Below are 22,981 nucleotides of genomic sequence, written 5' to 3' on the forward strand. Positions count from 1 at the left end.
AAAATTAGGTTCCAAGGGAGAAGACAAGAAAGTCTTCCACAAAAGCAAACACAGGGAATGCTTATGCGATACCAACAGTTCTTAAGCCTTCGTCGATCTGTCCGCCCCCAGTTTTTGGATCGTCAGATGCCTCAGATCTCGATGGAAAGAAGCCAAAAGAGGCACGTCACCTTTGAAGTCTGTGTCTGGAACTATGTATCAACGGCGCCAATTTATGACTAAACAATTGAATGAAAGGACTCGGTGGCGCTTACAGCTTATTATCCATGTGCCGCGTATCGAGGAAGGAGGAGTCTGAGCAGCTGATCTTTACAGGTCAAAGTGGAGTTCTCCGATCTCCTCTGTACCTCGATGACTGCCATGGGCTTTTCCGGCGCCATCTCCTACCGTGCCACCGCGTTCATCGTCGCCCCTCTTCTCGTTTTGGTCGTCATCTATGGCTGCTTGTGGCCGACGGGAGTACCCACAGCTTTCTTCCGCTTGCAAAATGGTGCAAATACTGTAAGTTGAGCCACACACAGTATATGCTGAACAGTACGCACAGAGAGCTCAGAAACTAGCTTGTATTTTGCGTGTGGTCAGATGGAGATTACCCCAAAAGATGAACTGGAAACAGCACTAGAGGGGGTCGCCATGGAGAACAGGACTTTGATCATCGCGATACTGAACAAGGCGTACGTGGAGCAGAACGCGATGCTGGATCTGTTCCTGCAAAGTCTTGGAGAAGGGGAGGACACCGAATTCTTGATCGACCACCTTCTCTTCGTCGCCGTCGACCAGAGGGCCTTCAACAGATGCCGCACCCTGGAGCTTCACTGCTACAAGCTCGTAACCGAGGGCGTCGACTTCTCCAAGGAGGTCTTCTACATGTCTGATGCATTCAACAACATGATGTGGAGAAGAACTCTCTTCCTCGGAGATGTCCTCCGGCGCGGATACAGCTTCATCTTCACCGTAAGTCATAGTAAGCCATCCTGGTAATTGTATATTACTGCGAAATTTCTTATGTTGTCTTTGCTATCAGGATATGGATGTCATGTGGCTACGGAATCCGTTCTCACAGTTGGATCGTGATGGAGAGGACCTTCAGATGAGCAGTGATTTCTACTACGGCAACCCATTCGATAACTTCAACTTCAACACCGGCTTCTATTTCGTGACAGCAAACAACAAGACCGTAGCACTGTTCGACGAGTGGTATGGGTGGAGGAACAACTCGAACGGCATGAAAGATCAAGATGTGCTGCAGAAGATGAAGAAGGAGGGCGCGTTCACGCGGCTGGGGCTGAAAGTGAGGTACCTGGAGACTACCTATTTTAGTGGGTTCTGTCAAATGAGTCAGGACTCGAGGAAAGTGATTACGGTTCATGCGAACTGTTGTGTCAGCATGAAAGTTAAGCTCATAGACCTGAGATCTGTGCTAGAAGCTTGGAAGGTTAGCAACTCGAATGGCACATCAAATGCTACTTCTACTGCATGGCCTCCGGTCAAGGGAATCTGCTTGCACGACACTGCCACCAAGCAGCACACTGCCACAAAGCACTCAAGTGAACAAGGTAAGATGACCAAGGTTTCTGTGCATTCATAACTCGAGAGAGAGACTTGTCGATCCATGTATCACTTGTGTGTTCCAGACAATTATAAATGCTCCCCGTACCAGTTTAAAGCAAAGGTGCAGGATGAAATTTTTAGCCTATACTTAGTACCGACGAGCAATAAAGAGAGAAAAAATAATAATTAAAAATTAAGAAGAAAAAAAAAGGGATAATTGTCATTCTCACTCTTAACTCAAGAGAATACTCCTATAATGAAGTTTGATGCTTCCGTACATCCTGTGATCGATGAAACTATTCTATCGAAAAGCAGTTTATATTAAAATAACTCAATTCATTGATCTTCTTCTCATCGATCAATGCACTCTCTATTTGTAGGTCCAAATATAAAAATAATAAATTGTAAACAGATAAGTGTTTACAATCAGAATTTATAATCTTCAATCATAATCATTCGTAATCATAATTTGATTTATTATATTTTTTTATATTTTTTATTTCTTGAGTAAATTATGAAAGTAGGTTAGAATTATTCACACCTATGTAAAATAATATTTAAATTAATCAAATATATTTAAATAAATGATAGACTAAATTGATCCTGCATTATTGTACTTTTGAGATATCATTTCCTTTCGTAAATTAGAGTATTATTAAAATCTTAAACGGGACTTGTAGAAGAATGGGAGACCCGCGAGTAACTCGTGTACAGCATTATAAAGATCAACTTTGACCACATACAATAAACCAAAATGAAATTATTCATAGGAAAAATGAGGCATCCATGAACAACTCATGTACGACATGATAAAGACCCACTTGACCACATTCATCAAACCTCAAACTCATGCACTAAAAAGATGAACGAGAAGTTGGGAGAGAGAGACCATTGGTAAGGGTCGGAGAATATCAGCAGCTAAATTTCCTGTTGCTCGAGTTCTCATATATTCATTCCTAAAGTTTCGTTCTTGTGTTTGCCAGCCGGCAAACTCCAGCAAGTTGTGGCAGAAAACTGAAAACTCCAAGGCAGAGATGAAATGTTTTGTATAGAATGCTTAAATAAATATTATTTTTTACATCAAATTTGGGATCAAATTTTTATTGAGTGAGGAGCAATATAATTAGGCATGATCTTTTTCTCCCTTAATATAAATTAATTATCATAAATATATATTATTTTAATTAAATTATTAACTTTCTTGTGTGTATAATATGATTAAGGAAATAATTAAAATTAATTTCCTTAATCAAATGGATAAATTAGTAATTTTTTTTATCAATTAATTAAATTATTAATTAATTTTATTTTTAATGAGTGATGTACTTTTTGAAAATAAATAATTTAAAATTAAATATTAAAATTCTATCTTTGTGTTTAAAAATAAATTAAAATTAAAAATTAAATTATTACTTATCTTTTTTGAAAAAAATAAACCAAGCATGACCCAGTTTAATAATAAGACTCGGCATAATTTGTGAGTAAGACTCAATCTATCTTGTGAAATTAGGCTCATCCGACCAACCTAAATATGTCATTGCCTATTTATTCAATCCATTATACCTCAACCTAATTTCTTACTTGAGATAGGCATATACGGTGCACGTGACTTATCGAAGACTCAGATGAATTGATTCAATCTAGGATAGCATGATGCAACATATTTTAATTTACTAATTTGAGCTCATTAATTGATTGAATTAATGTTTGATCGGCTTTCAAAGTTATTCTAAACTAACTTGATAAGTTTTAACTAACTTGACCTAATTGAAATCAATTAAATCTAAAATAGATTAGTGTATGATGATTTCAAACTAATTTTACAACGATTTAAGGTTGATTCTTTTAGGTCCTAAGTGGATTGAGTTTAGTTTAGGTCAATTAGGCTATTCTAATTAGAGTTCTAGTTGATTAAAGATGAGAGATTGATACCTCATATTTTTATGATTTAATAAATTTAAAAATTATATCTAAAGGTGTCATTTAAAAATAATTATTAGTTTTTTAAATTAAATTGATGATATTAATATGATTATTACCATATAGTATAACTATATTGAGTGGTCTACATGAAGTATAACATGTGAAAAGAGTTATATGTTGTTATAATATGAAACCACAAATAGTCATAGTCTAGTAGATCATACATTAAGCATAGTTTCTCATAATATTTTATCATATTATTTGGAAACAAGTATGAATAAATAGATGAATATAAATGAATGATTATGGTTGATTATGTATCTCTATCGGGTAAGTAAGATGATTCCATTAGAGGATTAATAACCCCTTAAACGTGATGGTTAAATGATTTATGTATCTATTATTAGGAAGAAAATATTTTTACTTGTTTGGGTGATTAATTCAACTTTATCTGCTTTTGGGAGTGCAATAGAAGTTTTCTTCGTGGTATAATATACACATTTGTTATCTCATTGTTATGTACGTATATATGCAAGTATTATATATAATTGATGCATAATTTTGTTTACTATATAAAAATTATTATTATTTTACTGATATATATGTTTCATAATAAATTAATAGTTTATCATGTTATATTAGATTATTGATATTTATATATGTATCATGAATATTAAAAATTTTTTTATGATTTTTCAGAAGTTACAATCAATATATATGGCTATTTATATGTTTTTATTCTATATTTTTAAGTAATCTACTATTTTATAATAGATATGAGGTTTGGATGGAAATTTTTTTTTAATCACTTGTGACCGAAAAAAATATTTAATATTATAAAGACATTAATTTAAAATTTTAAAAAATCTTCTATAAATAATGAATAATAAAATAATATTTTTTTAATTTAGGATATAACATAAAAAGATCAACAACAAGAAGTTGACAAAGAGAGATTTTATCGGTAAAGGTCGAAGAATACCATAAGCTATAGTGCACCTTAATATTAAATCCGTATGGTCTCGATATTGATATAAGTTTTGTAGCTTATACTATTATTATATAAAATTTTCAAGTTAGCTTGTTACTTATTGAAATGTTTAAATTGAACGGAGGCAATGAAAAATTATTCAAATTTTAGACGTCTTATTAATTGACACATTATAATTGTTGTATAAGTATGTTTTGCATGTAGTGAAATATAAGTAGATGCTTGAAAAGAAGTAGACATCTAATTAGAGTGAAGAAGATTAGCTATTGAAGGCCATTCCAGTTGTGTATGAAATCCGGGTAGTAATTATGATCCTACACTATGATATTTGTCTTATGTTAAATATCAAGTTGTAACTATGACTCATGCTCCACTATACAACACAGGAAGTACAGGAATCTGACTTATAGGCTAGGTTTGATTCAAATCTTATGCTTGTAGATTGGGTACATTAATTTTAAGATTTTAGGTTAAGATGGTAAATGCACATAAGTATTTATGTTATTGATTTTGAGACTCGAAGGGAATAGTCTTATGGTTATAAATCATTTCTGCATTAAGATTTAGATTTCCACATATAATATTGTTATCGTATTTGAAGGTACTAACTAATTTAATGAATAAAGAAATTAATAGTCTTATGGTTGTACTTTTTGGGTTTGAATCTTATCTTCAGATTTCACCGGTTACTCTTCAATCTACTTGGTTCAATATTAGAACTATAAAGGCTAAATATGTAACGGAAAGTAAAATGAAAACTAACAAAAAAAAACAAAAATGAAGAAAGAAAAATATAAAAAGGAAGATTTGTCCAAAGAGCAAGAAAAGGAAACATAGGGAGAACTTTGGAGTCTTTTCTTCATCCTTACTCGAAGGTGATCGATAATAGACTTCTATGGTCAGTTAGATAAAGAAACCCAGCTTGGACCAAATATGGAAGAGAGGGAGCAAATATTATTTCAAAGAGTTGAAACTTAGATCTCATTTGAAAGAGAGCAAAAATTTCAAGAGTTGAATCGATATCACGAAAATAATAATAAAATTGTAAATCATAACTCTTTAAAATCTCTCATCAAACATATTAAAAATTTATAATAAAAATAAAAATTATAATATATATGTATATATATATATGTATATATGTATATATATACATATATGTATGAATACATGTATATATATTTATATATTTATATATATCACTAAAGCCTATCCGAGGTGGCTGTCGAAGACGTCATGTAGACAGTAAATATTGCAAAGCAGTAGAAATGGTAACGATCAAGGCACTAAAAAATCCACCAACTCCCAACCCATTCATTCTTCCAATAGCCAATGATCGCTTATGTCATTGCAGTCTGTCCAACACACGAAAACTAGGTTCCAAGGGAGAAGACAAAAAAGTCTTCCACAAAAGAAAAAACAGGGAATGCTTACGTGATACCAACAGTTCTTAAGCCTTCGTCGATCTGTCCGCCCCCAGTTTTTGGATCGTCAAATGCCTCAGATCTCGATGGAAAGAAACCGAAGGAGGCACGTCACCTTTGTGGTCTGTGTCTGGAATTACTGCCTTTCGCGATCACCGGCGCCAACTTATACCTAAACAATTGAATGAAAGGACTCGGTGGTCGTTACAGCTTCTTATCCATGTGCCGCGTGTCGATGTAGGAGGAGTCTGAGCTGCTGATCTTTACAGATCAGAGTGGAGTTCTCGGATCTCCCCTGCACCTCGATCATTGCCATGAGCTTCTCCGGCGCCATCGCCTACCGTGCCACCGCGTCGATCGTCGTCGCCCCTCTTCTCGTTTTGGTCCTCATCTATGCCTGCTTATGGCCGCTTGGAGTACCCACAGCTTTCTTCCGCTTGCAACATGGTGCAAATACCGTAAGTTAATCCACACACCGTATATGCTGAACAGTACGCACAGAGAGCTCAGAAACTAGCTTGTATTTTGCGTGTGGTCAGACGGAGATTACCCCAAAAGATGAACTGGAAGCAGCACTAGAGGCGGTCGCCATGGAGAACAGGACTTTGATCATCGCGATACTGAACAAGGCGTACGTGGAGCAGAACGCGATGCTGGATCTGTTCTTGCAAAGTCTTGGAGAAGGGGAGGACACCGAATTCTTGGTCGACCACCTTCTCTTCGTCGCCGTCGACCAGAGGGCCTTCAACAGATGCCGCACCCTGGAGCTTCACTGTTACAATCTCGTAACCGAGGGCGTCGACTTCTCCAAGGAGGTCTTCTACATGTCTGATGCATTCAACAACATGATGTGGCGAAGAACTCTCTTCCTCGGAGATGTCCTCCGGCGCGGATACAACTTCATCTTCACCGTAAGTCATAGTAAACCATCCTAGTGATTGTATGTTACTGCGACATTTCTTATGTTGTCTTTGCTATCAGGATATGGATGTCATGTGGCTACGGAATCCGTTCTCACAGTTGTCTCGTGATGGAGAGGACCTTCAGATGAGCAGTGACTTCTACTACGGCAAACCATTCAATAACTCCAACTTCAACACCGGTTTCTATTTCGTGACAGCAAACAAGAAGACCGTAGCACTGTTCGACGAGTGGTATGCGTGGAGGAACAACTCGAAAGGCATGAAAGAACAAGATGTGCTGCAGAAGATGAAGAAGGAGGGAGCGTTCACGCGGCTGGGGCTGAAAGTGAGGTACCTGGAGACTGCCTATTTTAGTGGGTTCTGTCAAATGAGTCAGGACTTGAGGAAAGTGATTACGGTTCATGCGAACTGTTGTGTCAGCATGAAAGTGAAGCTCGTAGACCTGAGATCTGTGCTTGAAGCTTGGAAGGTTAGCAACTCGAATGGCACATCAAATGCTACTACTACTGCATGGCCTCCGGTCAAGGGAATCTGCATGCACGACACTGCCACCAAGCAGCACATTGCCACAAAGCACTGAAGTGAACAAGGTCAGATGACCAGGGTTTCCGTGTGTTCACAACTCGAGATAGATACTTGTCGATCCATGTATCACTTATGTGTTCCATACAATTATAAATGCTCCCCGTATCAGTTTAAAGCAAAGGTGCAGGATGAAATGTTTTAGCCTATACTTAGTACCGACGAGCAATAGAGGAGAAAAAAAAAAAAGAAGGAAGAGAAACAATAATAATTAAAAATTAAAAAGAGAAAAAAGGGATAATTGTCATTCTCACTCTTAACTCAAGAGAATACTCCTATAAAGAAGTTTGATACTTCAGCACATCCTGTGAACAATGAAATTATTCTATCGAAAGAAACTCAATTCATCGATATTCTTATCATCAATGCACTCGCTCTATTTGTAAGTTTAAATATAAAATAATAAAAAATATATAATTATATCAAATCAAATTTGATCTTCAGAGTAAGTTTCTCGATAAGTGTTTACAAAAGTTTTAATCAGAATTTATAATCTTCAATCATAATCATAATTTGATTATTATAATATTTAATATTTAATATTTAATATTTAATTTTTTTATTTCTTGAGTAAACTATGAAATTAGATTAGAATTATTCAAGCAAAGAATGAAATGTCTGTATTTGATATGATGCTCTCTATTTATGTACATAAGGAGGGAGGATTTTTCTCAACAAAGTAGCGATATTTCCTTATGTAGTTGGGGAAATCTCAACTGCTATCATGGAAAATCTTAGCTGCTATCATGCCCTCACAAGATGGTGCTTTTATCAAGGTTGTCGATCTTGGACCGATGTGATAAAAATAGTTTACAAGTAAGAGGCTTCGTGAGTTTGCTAGTTGATCAGTCGTATGTACGTGAGAAACACGTAGTTGATGTCTGACAATTTGTTCTCGCACGAAGTGAAAGTCGATGGCTATATGTTTCATACGTTAGTGGAATACTGGATTGACGCATAGGTAAGTGGCTCCAACATTATCATAATATATTGTAGGAGTAGAGGTGGAGTTGATATTAAGTTCTCATAGTATATTTGTGACCCAATTGAGTTCTACGGTAGTAGTTGCAATAGCATGGTATTCAGCTTCAGTCGTAAATCGTGCAATTGTCTTTTGCTTATTATAACTTCAATTGATTGGATTAGCTTCGAAAAAGATAATATACCATGACGTGGATGTTCTGTCAACAAAGTTCCCTGTCCAGCATCAACAAAGGCATAGAGATGAAATGGGGAGTGTTTGTGAAAAAAGAGACCATGATTGAGAGTCCCTTGAAGATATCACAAGATTTGTTTAATTGTAGACCAATGCATAGTAGATGGCCGATACACGAATTGTGATAATTCATTGACTGCAAATGAGATATCTGGGCAAGTGAGAGATAAGTACTTTAAGGAGCCAAGTACTTAGCGATATTGAGTTGGGTCCGTAGTAGGGTTTTCATCACATAGTTTGAGTGACTCGCCAATAGACAAAGGAGTTGTAACCATTTTTGTATATTGCATATTCGTCTTTGATAATAGAGCTTGAATATACTTTCTTTGTGATAGGAAGAGTCTTAAAAATGTGTATGTTGCTTCCACTCCAAAAAATTAGCTCAAGATTCCTATATCTTGGAGAATCGATCTTCTAAATGCTTGAGGAATGCCTTGATTTCTATAGGATTATTGCCCGTGACAATAATATCATCCACATATACTAGAAGATATATTATATTACCACTTTGGGGATAGAGAAATAGCTCGGTATCAAACTTAGAGTTAATGAAACTAGTTGATATAAAAAATGAGCTAAGTTCGGTGTACCAAGCTCTTGGAGCTTGACGAAGTCTATAAATAGCTTTTTATAGTTTACAAACATACCTTGGATACTAAGAGTGGATGAAGTCAGGAGGTTGCTGCATGAAGACATCGTCAGTTAGAGTTCCTTATAAAAAGACATTATTAACATCGAATTATCGTAAATGCCTGACCTTTTGAGATAGCCAAACTCAGAATAAGTCGGATTATTGTGGATTTAACAATGTGACTAAATATTTATATGAAGTTAACACCAAGATGTTGATGAAACCATTTGGCCACTAGACGTGCTTTATATCTAGCAATGGATCAATTTGGGTTCTGCTTAATTCGAAAGACCCATTTACACCCGATGATATTTTGTGTGGGATGAGAAGGTACAAGAGTCCATATAGAATTATAGAGGAGGGCATTTTGGGCTTGAGTAATTATGGTAGGTTTATTGTTTTCTGATGATAATTTTGTGATAGCATATAGGTCAAGGACTTATCGTGGTTTAAAGATGCCACTTTTAGAGCGTGTTATCATTAGATGTCCAGGGGCTATAGGGTGTGTTGTAGGTATGGGTAGTGGAGAGGCACTGATATGGGTCGGGGCAAGCTAAGGTATTTTAGTGTCATTGGTCTCAAGAGAGGATAAAGATAGTAGTTGTGTTTCCAAGGGTATTACATCAGTAGTAGAGGAACCTTGTGAAGAAGGGAGAGGAGCAATGGAGGGAGTGAGGAGCTATTGATTAGGAGAAGAATGATTGGATGGTGTTGTAGGAGACTCGGTTGATGGGATCGATAGTATACTTCAATGATGTATATTTGTTGGAGTAGGTCGTATAGTATGAGACTTAAGGTTTTGAAACGAAAAGGTAGTCTTCATAAAAATAACATGACGGGATCTAAAGACTTTTTGAATTTAGGGTTCGTAACATTGAAAGATATTATGTTCAAGAGAGTATCTAATGAAAACACAAGACTTAGATTTTGATGTTATCTTATGTGAGGCATAGGGACAGAGCCATGGATAACATAAACAGTCAAACACTTTGAATTTTTAAAGGTTTGAGGATTTGTGAAATAGTTTTTCAAATTAGTGACTCATACTGGAGGACTAGAGTGAGTATACGATTAATGAGGTAGACGATAGCTTGAAAGGCTATAGTCCAAAAAGTTGTTGACACAAAGGCTTGATGTAGAAGTGTTCGACCAGTTTCAACTTTGAAACTATATGTCAATGTCTGCATTTAGTAGAGCCAACGAGTTGAGGAATATGTGGGAGTGACTTAAGGTGTTGTATACTATAAGCAGAGAGACAAGATGTGAGGGCTTGATATTCATTACCATCATCAGAGTAAACTGTTTTAATTGTAGACTGAAAGAAGTTCTTGACCAACCTTCTAAAGTTGGTAAAGATTGTTGAAACTTTAGATTTATTATGGAAATGATATAACCATATGTATTTGGTGAAATAGTCTACGAAAATAACATAAAATATGAACTTAGGGTAAGACCCCAAATATCAGTATAAATAACTTCTTAGAGTAGGATATAGAGGATATTCCAAAGAAAAGTCTGACTTTTATTACTTAAACAAGCATCACAATAAGTTATAATGCTATTGGTTTTAAGAATAGGAAGAGAATAATAGGAAGTAATTTTTATTGGATAGAGGATGTTGGATGACTAAGACAACGATGCCACACTTCAGTTGGAGCTACGATGGAAGATTAAGCAGTGAGCTAAGTGATTTGTAGAATTGACGGCCACTCATAAATGTTATCCTTACTAGCCTCAGACCAAGGATGCCTCCGTGTTTAAATCCTTGATAAGAAAGAAGTTAGAAAAGAATTCAATTGAGGTATTATTTTGTTTGCAAAATTAAGAAACAGAAATGAGATTTCGTTTGATGTGGGGTGCATACAAAATATCATCGAGTGTCAAAATTGTGTTATGTGAATTAAGCATTGTTGAGCCAATATGAGTAATGAGGAGTTCGTTACCATCACCGACGATGATGTCTTCATTTCCACCATAGTTGTAAGATTAGTGTGAGGCCAATGTGATGGAGAGAAAGTATGGGTCGAGTTTTATAGACTTTTGCAGAGTGGCCAACATTGTCACATAGTTGGCAGATAACTCTTTATTGATTTGTATGATCAGGACGCCAGGGCTGAGGATAATTGAAGTAGCCAGATGGTTGTGATTGAAATGTTGATGAGGTGGAGGAGGGGAGGTTTGTTTAGAGTCCATAAATTCAGGAGGCATGCTGGCCAAACCTTTGTTGATGGTTTTGTTGTATCGGTTGCTCTTCTTCTTGGATTTTTGACAAACTTGAACTATGATAGATAATCCTGACAATTTGTCCTCACACTTGAGATATATCTCATAATCAGTCAATTTGTCATAGAGTTTTTCAAATAACATCTATGAGTCGTGTGCCTGTACTACTGTTGTCAGTTCATTATACTCATCCCCGAGGTTATTAAGTGTGTGGATAATAACTTATTCATCACTAAGATTATGATCTATCAGGGTCAAGTTTTCGATGATAATTTTTATATTTTGTAGATAGTCAGTAATAGTACTTCCCTCTTTTTTTGCTTACATGAGGCTAGATAAGAGACTAAGCAGGCGAGTACACGAACGATTTTCCAAGGTGGTTTGCAGCTTGTACTAGGCTTCGACAGTAGTGTCACATGAAGATATGAGTAGGGCAAAAGATCCAACAACTAAAGCTTGAATTGCATGAAAGATGAGATGATCTTGGCGTAACCATAGTTTATGGTCTAGATATGGTACTGGATTAAGTGCTCCTGAGATGTTGAGCATCACTAGTGGATAATGGAGAGAGTCATCAACATAACGTAATAGATTATAGCCAAATAGGATATTAGAAAATTGAGCATGCTAGGATGCGTAGTTGCCACCTTTAGATAACTCGAAGGGAATGAGAGTTACAACATTAGTAGAAAGAAGGCCTGTAGAAGGAAAAGTACTATGGTTTCCTATGGGAATAGTAACTAGAGCATCAGATGTAGATGATGAGGATATATTGGAGATATGTACCAATATGAGGAAGCAAGGTGGGAGTCTGCAATGATTATGTGGGTGAGAAGACTGCTACGATTAAGTGCGAGGAGTTATACTTCTTCCTTGGAATTGTTGTTGCAGCAATGACAGTGATCAGAAGACATGTTGGTGCAAATCAGCATCAACTAAAGTGGGTTGCGGGAAGAATAGTTCTATTCTGTTGCGAGGAGGCCTCCTGTACTGATCACAACTCCAACCTTCAGGAATCTTAAAGAAAACTTGGACGGGATCTGTACTAGTCACTGCCCAACATTCCAAGCGATAGGGTCTTCTTGTAGTTGCCACATGATGGCTTCGCCTTGATAATGTTGAATCTCGAATTTTGATGATGAAACCAATCGATATGTGTTTATATTTTAATCTACATTTTAAGTGACGCGGGATGCTTCGATCAGGATGAGATAATTAAAGTAGAAAAAATCATGTTGTGCTGGAGGAAAACATTTCAGAAGATTAGACGTCGGGCCGAAGGAACGATCGACGTATCGACAGAAGACTTCGGGTCATGGATTCGGGTATCAGGCCAAGAAGAGCAGATATTGCGCCAAGGATATTAGAGTTACAGAGTCAACTAGCTGATTGGGCAATAGGCCGTAAGAGAGGACAATGCGCCGAAGAATCGGACGAAGCATCGAGGGACCAATGACATGCTGGACAACTTGATCAATGCTTAGTATTAATTGTCTAGATCGAAGTGTGTTTTACATGTGTAGGATTAACTACGATAGTAAGGCATGAAGCAAAATAAAGTCCCGGAGTCAAGGACGCGACTATGTTGGGAGTTCGAGAGTTCATCAGAGGTCCGGACGTTCGTCGGAAGTTCTGGAGGAACCAGCCGAGAAGTCTCGGAGCTTACTAGAGAAGCTCGTTGGAACTCGCCAAGAAGATCATCGTGAAGTCCAGGAGTTCGCTGGAAGTTCACCGAAAGCTCGCCGGAAGAATAGACATAAGGACTTATTTTACTTATCAAATGTTTAAGGATTTCGTAGTTAGCACGTAATTAGGCTTGGATTTGGGCCAACCCAATTAGGGGCCAGCTAGGCCCATGTAAGAACTGTGTTGGGCCCAATAAGAAGCCCAAACAGTGCCCCAAGAAGTTTCACCGTCATGACACAATCTTCGAGACTGTGTTAGGCAGTGGTACCGCCAGTCTGGGCGATTGCACCCCCCTGGCAAGGTGCCAGGTGTTGGTACTGCCCAGCACTACCCCCCAGGCGGTGGTACCACCAGACTTGGGCGATGGTACCACCCAGGGTAGTGTCAGCTAGACTGACAATGGGTAGTGGTACCTCCCAGCGTAGGCGGTCCCGTGCCCAGGGAACCCGGGATGGAAAAATTTTAGGCTCCAAGTTTGAATCAACTTAAAGCCTATAAATACCCCTCTCATCCCTGGTTAAAGCACACAAGCACAGAGAATCTAAAAGCAAAGAAATGTTGCTGCAATCTCTTTAGAATTCCCTCTTCTACTCTAAGTGTTAGATTTCTGTAAGAGAGGAGTGTGAGTGCTTGTAAGGGTTATCTCCTAAACCTGGTAAAAGGAGAAGAGGGGTGTAAAAGGTGATTGGCCTTCGCCTATTGAAGGAAGGCCTCTAGTGGATGTCGGTGACCTCGTCGGAGAAGGAAGTCAAAGTGGATGTAGGTCAAGATTGATCAAACCACTCTAAATCTCGATTTACATTTACATTCTGCTCTTTATCTTAACTAAAACTGCCTCTGTTCCTTTACATCAACTATACTTCCGTTTGCTCTCAAGTTAAAGATCTTTCCGAAATGGTTTTCGTATGAAGTCTTTTTTGAACCGATGAAAGTTTTCCTAACAATTAGTATCAAAACCTCGTTATTTCTCACTTGGTTTAACACCCAAGAGAAATTGCTCTTTTCGGCTTTCAAGAGGGTCACTCTCATTCGTCCTCTTTTTTTCAATGGGATGGACTATACTTATTGGAAAACTCGAATGGGAGTTTTCTTGCTTTTATTGAATCTTGATTTATGGCACATAGTCGAAAACGGTTTTAAAATGTCTTCTCTTCCATTGAAAGATTGGAATGTTTTAGAGAAGAAGACTTTTTCTTTAAATGCTAGAGCTATAAATGCTCTATTTTGTGCCTTAGATAAATTAGAGTTTAATCAGATTTCATTGTGCGAAATGGCCTTCGATATTTGACATATTCTCGAAATCACACACGAAAGCATAAGTAGTGTAAAAGATTCTAAAGTAAATTGTTTGATGCATGATTTTGAGATGTTTTGTATGGAACCAAGAAAGACTATTGGAGATATGTACACTCGTTTTACGAATGTTGTCAATAGTCCACAAGCACTTGGTAAAAGCTTTTCGAATTTTGAACTCGTTAACAAGATTTTATGCTCACTTTCTGAAACTTGGGATTCAAAAGTAATTTCTATTCAAAAATCAAAAAATTTAAATATTTTTTTGATCAAAGAACTAATAGGGCATTTGATGACCTATGAAATGACATGCAATGCACGTGAAGAACTTAAGAACCACCTTCCAAAGAACAGAAATGATTTCAAACTTAGAACATTTGAAGATCACTCGAGCATAAGCTCAAGTGATGATTAACTTGAACTCACTAAGAAATTTAAAAAGTTCATAAAACAAAAAATAAAGAACAAAAAGAATACAACTACTTACTTTGAACGTAAGAAAAAGAATAAAAATTGGGATGAATCGAGCTCCTCCGATGACGAGGAGAAAATCACAAAAGGCAAGGTGGCAAACTACACCTTAATGACTTTCAAGGATGAGGTAATCGAAACTCCCTTAATTTATTTCGAAATTACATGATGCTTTTCATAATGTATTTTTTTTAGTTTAAAAAATTTATTTTTTAAAAATTACATGTTTAAAAATATAATGAAAATATAAAAAATTAGGATCATGCTAGTAATTTTGAAAATGATAATGAAAATTATATGTTTTATAATGGAATAGAATGTTAGATTTAAATCTAATAATGATCATATGTATGTTTTTTTTTTTAGAATAAATAATATATATCTTGATGATTTCCGAATTTGAGTGAAACCATACTTGATGTCTTAATGAAAATATTCAGAAGTTTGATATTATGCTTAATGATGATGCATGGCTTTTGTATGAAAAACTAAGTATGAAAAGTTGATTCGCCTAAAAAGAAAAATGCTTTATGAAATCAATTTCGATGATGCATAATGATGTAATTATGTAATGAAAATATTAAATATTTTGAAACCATGTTTTGATGTCATGCATAATGATCATACTTAATAAATTTCGAAATTATGCATAATAATTTTCAAGTAATTTATGGTTTATTGATCTTGATGGTTTTTATGATGGAATTTATTTTTCGATCCTAAACGATTAATGATATATATATATATATATATTTATATAAAAAGGACAACGGCATGCTTGTATGAAATAAACTTAAAAGAGGAAAGCTTTCTCTTAGAAAATTTTTTTACTTTATCGATTTTCCAAAAAAGAGATTAATGAATCTATTTGTATCACTTTTGTGAATGTCTTAAAAATGATTTTGAAAATATTTTTGATGATTTGGACGATTTGAATTTGAATGAGTTTTATCAAAATCATATTGATTTCTTGGAATTACATGAGATTTCTTTTTCAATATCTCTTCTTTGTACCCCTATAATTTTTTTTTGACATTTTATTTAAAGAAGAGATTTACTATATGAATCATATCTTTTGTAATTTAAGAGGTCTTATCTTTCATGGCATGATATCTATTTATTTAAGGCTTGTATGGCTTGAAATGTTTTGGAATGATGCATGCAACACTATGATTTTTTGAAATAATGTGAAAATCAATAATTATTATTTTCTGAAATGATATCATATTGAATGATACTTTATATTTGTCATGATATGAAGATTGATAAAAATGGAAAAGAATCATAACATTGTATTCTTCTCTTCTATTTGACAATGACATAGGGGGAGCAAATTTTGCTAGCTTGCATCTTTCAAGAAGAAGCAAAATGCTTGCTGTAAAATTTGCTAGCTCACAAATTGTAAGGAGAAAATCTTTTTAAGAAGTAAAGTTGCTAGCTTATTCAAAAATGATGCATGCAATACTTATGAATTTATTATGATGATGTATTTGATGTATTACATATCATGTATGAGAATCATGATTAAAATTGCATTGATTTGAATTAAATTTAAATTCAAGGTTTATCTTAATTATAACATATTACAATAAGAATGATATTTTATTTTTGTCATAATTTGAAAAATGATGAATTGCACTATTGTTTTTGTTACTCCCCTCTTTTTGCCAATGACAAAGGGGGAGAAAGAATTTCTTACGTGTACAACACGAAAAGAGACAAACTTGCTAGCTTGCAATCTTAAGAAGCAAAAAGTTGTTATCTCAACAAATGCAAGAAATGCTATCTTGTGATCTCAAGCAAAAGTGCTATCTTGCCTATCTCAAGAAGCAAAACATGCTAACTTGCACATCTAGCAAAAATTGACAAATTTGCATGTTTCAAGAAGCAAGAGTTACCTTCCTGAACATCTCAAAACTGCTAGCTTACATGTTCTATAATTTTGTAAAATTTGCTAGCTTATATGTTGTAGAACTTGTTATCTTACTACCTTGCATATCTATGATAATAACAAAATTGCATGATGATAAAACTTGATATTATGTTTATTATGCAATGATTTGAATTTGAATATTTCAAACATATGAATAGTTGAACTTCTCTTTTTTGTTGATGACAAAGGGGGAGAAATATGCTGATGTCATATATGATTTTATCATGACATGTTTGCTTGGATTTTTGAATCCAAAAGTCTCTATCAATATTACATATTAATAGGGGGAGTCTGTTTAAACTCCGGGACTTAAGGTTAACTTTATCGTCAATTGGTTGTCATCATAAAAAAGGGAGAGATTGTTGAATCTCAAATTTTGATGATAAAACCAATCAATATGTGTTTATGTTTTAATCTGTGTGGTTCAATTAGGATGAGACAATTACAGCAAGAAAAATCATGTTGTGCCGGAGGAAAACATGTTAGAAGATTGAACGTCGGGCCGGAGGAATGGTCGATGTGTCGACAGACGGCTTCGGGCTATAGATTCGGGCATCGGGCCAAGAAGAGTGGATATTGTGCCAAGGATATCGGAGTTACGGAGTCAACTAGCTGATTGGGCAATAGGCCGCAAGAGAGGACGATACGCCAAAGAATTGGACGAAGCGTCGAGGGACCAATGACATGCCGGACAACTTGATTAATGCTTAGTATTAATTGTCTAAATCGAAGTGTGTTTTATATGTGTATGATTAACTACGATAGCAAGACATGAAGCAAAATGAAGTCCCAGAGTTAAGGTCGCGACTACATTGGGAGTTTGAGAGTTCGTCGGAAGTCCGGACGTTCGTCGGAAGTTCTGGAGGAACCAGCTAAGAAGTCTCGGAGCTTGCCATAGAAGCTTATCGGAACTCGCCAAGAAGATCGTCGTGAAGTCCAGGAGTTCGCTGGAAGTTCACCGAAAGCTCGCCGGAAGAATAGACATAGGGACTTGTTTTGCTTAACAAATATCTTAGGATTTCGTAGTTAGCACGTAATTGGGCTTGGATTTGGGCCAACTCAATTAGGGGCCAACTAGGCCCATGTAAGAACTGTGTTGGGCCCAATAAGAAGCCCAAACAGTGCCCCAAGAAGTCGCATCATCGTGGCACAATCTTCGCCAGTCTCGGCAGTTGTACCACCCCTAGTAGGCCCAACGCAAGCGATGGTACCGCTCGTGCCCGGGGAACCCGGGATGGGAAAATTTTAGGCTCCAAGTTTGAATACTTAAAGCCTATAAATACATTTCTCATCCCTGGTTAAAGCACACAAGCATAGAGAGTCTAAAAGTAAAGAAACGCTATTGTAATCTCTTTAGAATTCCCTCTTGTACTCTTAAGTGTTAGATTTCTGTAAGAGAGGAGTGTGAGTGCTTGTAAGGGTTATCTCCTAAACCCGGTAAAAGGAGAAGAGGGGTGCAAAGATAATTGGTCTTCGCCTATTGAAGGAATGCCTCTAGTGGACATCGGTGACTTCGTCGGAGGAGGAAACTAAAAGTGGATGTAGGTCAAGATTGGGTCAAAATTGACCGAACCACTCTAAATCTCGGTTTGCATTTATATTCTGCTCTTTATCTTAACTGCAAACTGCCTCCATTGCTTTACATCAACTATACTTCCGTTTGCTCTCAAGTTAAAGATCTTTCCAAAACGGTTTTCATACGAAGTCTTTTTTGAACCGACGAAAGTTTTTTACTGTACTAATTCACCCCCTCTTAGTGCTCTTGATCCTAACAGACAAGTCTTTACTTGGGCATTAATTTCAAGTAAGCATAAACAATACGATCCATGCTACCTTTATTGCTTTAGATTAATGTTGTCGGAGGTGCATCGAGACAGAGGAAATGGCGTGAGACGGGAGAGATTTGACAAAGCAGGCGGCCACAAAGAAAGCCACCGGCTCTGGTAGGAGAACACTGGCAGTGGTGAATGAAGCTATGATTTGGTTGATGACAAAGAGATCGGTGGAATCAAATCTGGAGATCAGATCAGCAATAAGAGAGGCAAGTGACGCTCATGTAAAGAATGAAACGAAAAAGATGTCTATGTTTGATATGATACTCTCTATTTATACATGTTAAGGATGGAGGATTTTTCTCAATAAAGTAACGATATTTCCTTGTAGTTGAAGAATTCTCAACTGCTATCATGTAAAATCCTAGCTGCTATCAATTCACACCTATGTAAAATAATATTTAAATTAATCAAATATATTTAAATAAATGATAGACTAAATTGATCCCGTACTTCTGATATATCATTTCCTTTGGTAAATTAGAGTATTCTTAAGATGGACTTTTAGAAGAATGGGAGACCCGCGAGTAACTCTCGTGTATAGCATGCATGATAAGGACCAACTTGACCACATACAATAAACCAAAATTAAATTATTCGTAAGACCTTGGAGGGACCTCGGAAAAATGAGGCACCACCCATGAACAGCTCATGTACGACATGATAAAGACCCACTTGACCACATTCATCAAATGCCAAACTCATGCACTTAAAAGATGAACGAGAAGTTGGGAAAGAGAGACTATTGGTAGCTATAGTGCAAATTGAACTTAAATTTCATGTTGCTCGAGTTCTAATATATTCCAAAAGCTTCGTACTTGTGTTTGCCGGCGGGCAAACTCCAGCAAGTTGTGGCAGAAAACAGAAAACTCCGAGGCACAAAGATGAAATGTTTTGTATACAATGCTTAAATTAATATCATTTTTATATGAAATTTGGGATCAAATTTTTATTAAGTGGGGAGCAATATAATTATGCATGATCTTTTTCTCCCTTAATATAAATTAATTATCATAAAATATATTATTTTATTTAAATTATTAACTTTCTTGTTTGTATAATATGATTAAGGAAATAATTAAAATTGATTTCCTTAATCATATGGATAAATTAGTAATTTTATCAATTAATTAAATTATTTTTATTTTTTAATGAGTGATGCATTTTTAGAAAATAAATAATTTAAATTTAAATATTACAATTCTATCTTTGTGTTTAAAAATAAATTAAAAAATTAAATTAAAAATTAAATTGTTACTTATCTTTTTGGAAAAAAAACTCATCTTCTCCTACTATCTTGTTCGTCTTGGTAATACAAGGATTAGGAAAGAATTTTATGAGAAGTGATCCTCTATCTTTTGTTATCAGTTTTTATTTATATTTTAAAATCCTTGGTATATAAATTATTATAATTTGTTTGATACATAATAATATTTTGATTTTATAATTTTATAATTATAAATAATTATCATTAAATTATGATATTAGAATGATTAGTTAATTTAATAATATTTATAATTTATTTAATTAGATATATTTATGCTTTAGAAATTATGTATAAATTATTATTATTTAATTAGTTTTAAATATGTGATCATGACTCTAAATTAATTATATACGATCCAACTCATGTGATTAGATACAACTCAACCTATCTAATTGAACATAACCTAACTTACGTGATTAGCCACGACCCGAGCCAAGTATGACTCAGTTCCATAATAAAACTCAACCTAACTTATGAGTGAGGCCTAACCTATCCTGTAAAGTTAGACCCACTAAGCTATATGACCGGCCTAAATATGTTGTTGACCCTCTATCTAGCTCATTGTACCTCAACCTAATCTCGTACTTGAGATAGACATGTATGATGCACGTGACTTATCCAGGATGAGTCAATTCAATCTAATATAACATTATGCAATATATTTTAATTTCCTAATTTGAGCTAGTTAATTGATTGAATCGGTGTTTGATAGGCTCAAGCAAGTTCAACGTTATCCTAGACTAACTTAATAAGTTTTAATCGACTTGGCCTAATTAAAATTAATTAAATCTAAAATAGATTAGTCTAGTCTAGGATGATTTTAAACCAATTTTATAATGATTTAAGGTTAGTTCTGTTAGGTCCTAATTGAATTGAGTTTAGTTTAATTCAATTGGGCTATTCCAATTATAGTTCTAGTTGATTGAAGATAAGAAATTGATGCCTCATATATTTATTATTTGATAAATTTAAGAATTTTATCTAAAGGTATTATTTAAAAATTATCATTATTTTTTTAAAATTAAATTGATAATATTGATGTGATTATTACCTTGTAATATATGTAACTATATTGAGTGGTTTGCATTAGAAATATAACTTATGAAAGGAACTATGGATCTATTACGATATAAAGCCACTAATAAATATAATATAGTAAATCATAGATCAAGTTTCTCATAACATTTTACTATATTACTTTTTGGATACATGAATAAATTGATAAATATAAATGAATGATTTTGGTTGGCTATGTATTTTTATCGAAGACAAGTAGAACGATTCCCTTGGAGGATTAATAGCTTGTCATGGTCAAATAATTTTTGTATTTATTTTTAGGAGGAATATGTCCTCGCTTAGTTGAGTAAAGATACCATTTTATCTATTATTGAGAGTGTAATAGGAGTTTATTCTATTTGTTATTGAAAAAAATCCATCTTATAGTATGTCTTTTCATCCGAGAAGAGTGTATCATCACGATGTACACATTTGTTATCTCATTGTTATGTATGTCATCACGATGTGTTATATGTGATTGATACATGATTTTATTTATTATATAAAAATTATTATTATTTTACTTATATATATCATAATAAATTAATATGTTATCATTTTATATTAGATTATTGATATTTATATATGTCTTATGAATATTAAAAACTATTTTTATGATTTTTCAAAAGTTACTATCAATATATATGATTATTGATGTATTTTTATTCTATATTTTATAAAAAGTAATCTACTATTTTATAATAGATATGAGATTTGGATGAAAAAAATATTTTATTTTGTCACTTATGACCCTAAAAGCAATATATTTTTTAATTAAAAATATTTAATACTATAAAGATATTAATTTAAATTAAAAAAAAAACTTCTATAAATTATGAATAATAAAATAATGTATTTTAAAAATTTAGGATGTGAAACAAAAAGATCAACGAGACGTTGGCAGAGAGACTTTCTTAGTAAAGGTTGAAGAATACCAGAAGCTATAGTGTAAATTGAACTTAATTTCCTGCTGCTTGAGTTCAAATATATTCCTTCCTAAGATTCGTACCTGTGTTTACCAGCCACAGCCAAACTCTAGCAAGTTATGCAAGAAGAAAACAGAAGACACCGAGGCAGAGAAACGAAATGATTTCTATAGAATGCTTGGCCATCCATTCCTTCCCTTTACATCATCAGCTCGGTCCATTGGTTTCAGGAGCCTCCGTATTCTCGAACGAGAAGCGAAGCTTCTCTACATCTTACTGCAGTCTGCAGCAGTCAGTCCTTGATCGGGTCATCATGAGACCTAATCATCCATATCGAGAAATTAAAAGAAATTGATGGATTCACTTCACTACTAATCATCCGCACTTACTACTGGTAACCTTCCGATATGTGACTATATAACATTTATTCTCAAAGATAATGAGGCAATCACTACCATTTCCTGGTCCTAAATTAATTTGTGATAGGTATATGATCTTTGATTCCAGTGCACTTCGGCCAACAGAAGAGTAGGTTTAAGAACCAAGTTTCCAAAGGTGCCGTGTGATCAAGACAAAGCCATGGGCGGGTGTATGTGTCACCCTCGAACTCATCATCAATGGACCGGCTTCAGGCTTTCGCACGCAACACGAAATTAATGGACCGACCCGTGTTGTGAGACATGGGCCGATTGAACCGGCTGTGGGTCCACGTATTTTAGCACCCCATCCCAGACGCACACGCGTCGCCAAGCAATTGGCCCGAGTGAGATTCAATCTTTATGCCAAGGCCATCAGCCACCTGATGTTGATGTCTCTGTTGCTGAGAAAGGTATCAAAAATAAGTTTATGTCTCACCTTTTCTAATATTTTTGTGAAAGTTTTGTTGATGATGCAATATATGGTTTCTATCAATTTAGGCTATTTTTGTTTATTATTATTATTATAAAGAAGAGAAAAAAAAGTGCTTGCGAGCAATTGAGAAGAGTAATGCTAACAGTATTTGAATTTTCAGTGACATGGAGAGTGTTGTTACTACATAACTTGCTTGATAAT

At 35.0% G+C, this 22,981-nt stretch overlaps 1 protein-coding gene across 1 annotated transcript; it reads left to right on the forward strand.

Moving 5' to 3' along the window:
• Nucleotides 1-260: 260 nt before the first annotated feature.
• Nucleotides 261-7,517, forward strand: LOC135638566 (uncharacterized). Its single transcript, XM_065151732.1, has 5 exons — nucleotides 261-501; nucleotides 583-954; nucleotides 1,025-1,486; nucleotides 6,393-6,800; nucleotides 6,871-7,517. The coding sequence occupies exons 1-5, from the start codon at nucleotides 352-354 to the stop codon at nucleotides 7,390-7,392; spliced, it is 1,914 nt and encodes a 637-aa protein (XP_065007804.1). The 5' UTR covers nucleotides 261-351; the 3' UTR covers nucleotides 7,393-7,517.
• The last annotated feature ends 15,464 nt before the right edge of the window (nucleotides 7,518-22,981 follow it).

This window comes from Musa acuminata, chromosome BXJ3-5 (assembly GCF_036884655.1).
Source record: "Musa acuminata AAA Group cultivar baxijiao chromosome BXJ3-5, Cavendish_Baxijiao_AAA, whole genome shotgun sequence".
NCBI lineage: Eukaryota > Viridiplantae > Streptophyta > Magnoliopsida > Zingiberales > Musaceae > Musa > Musa acuminata.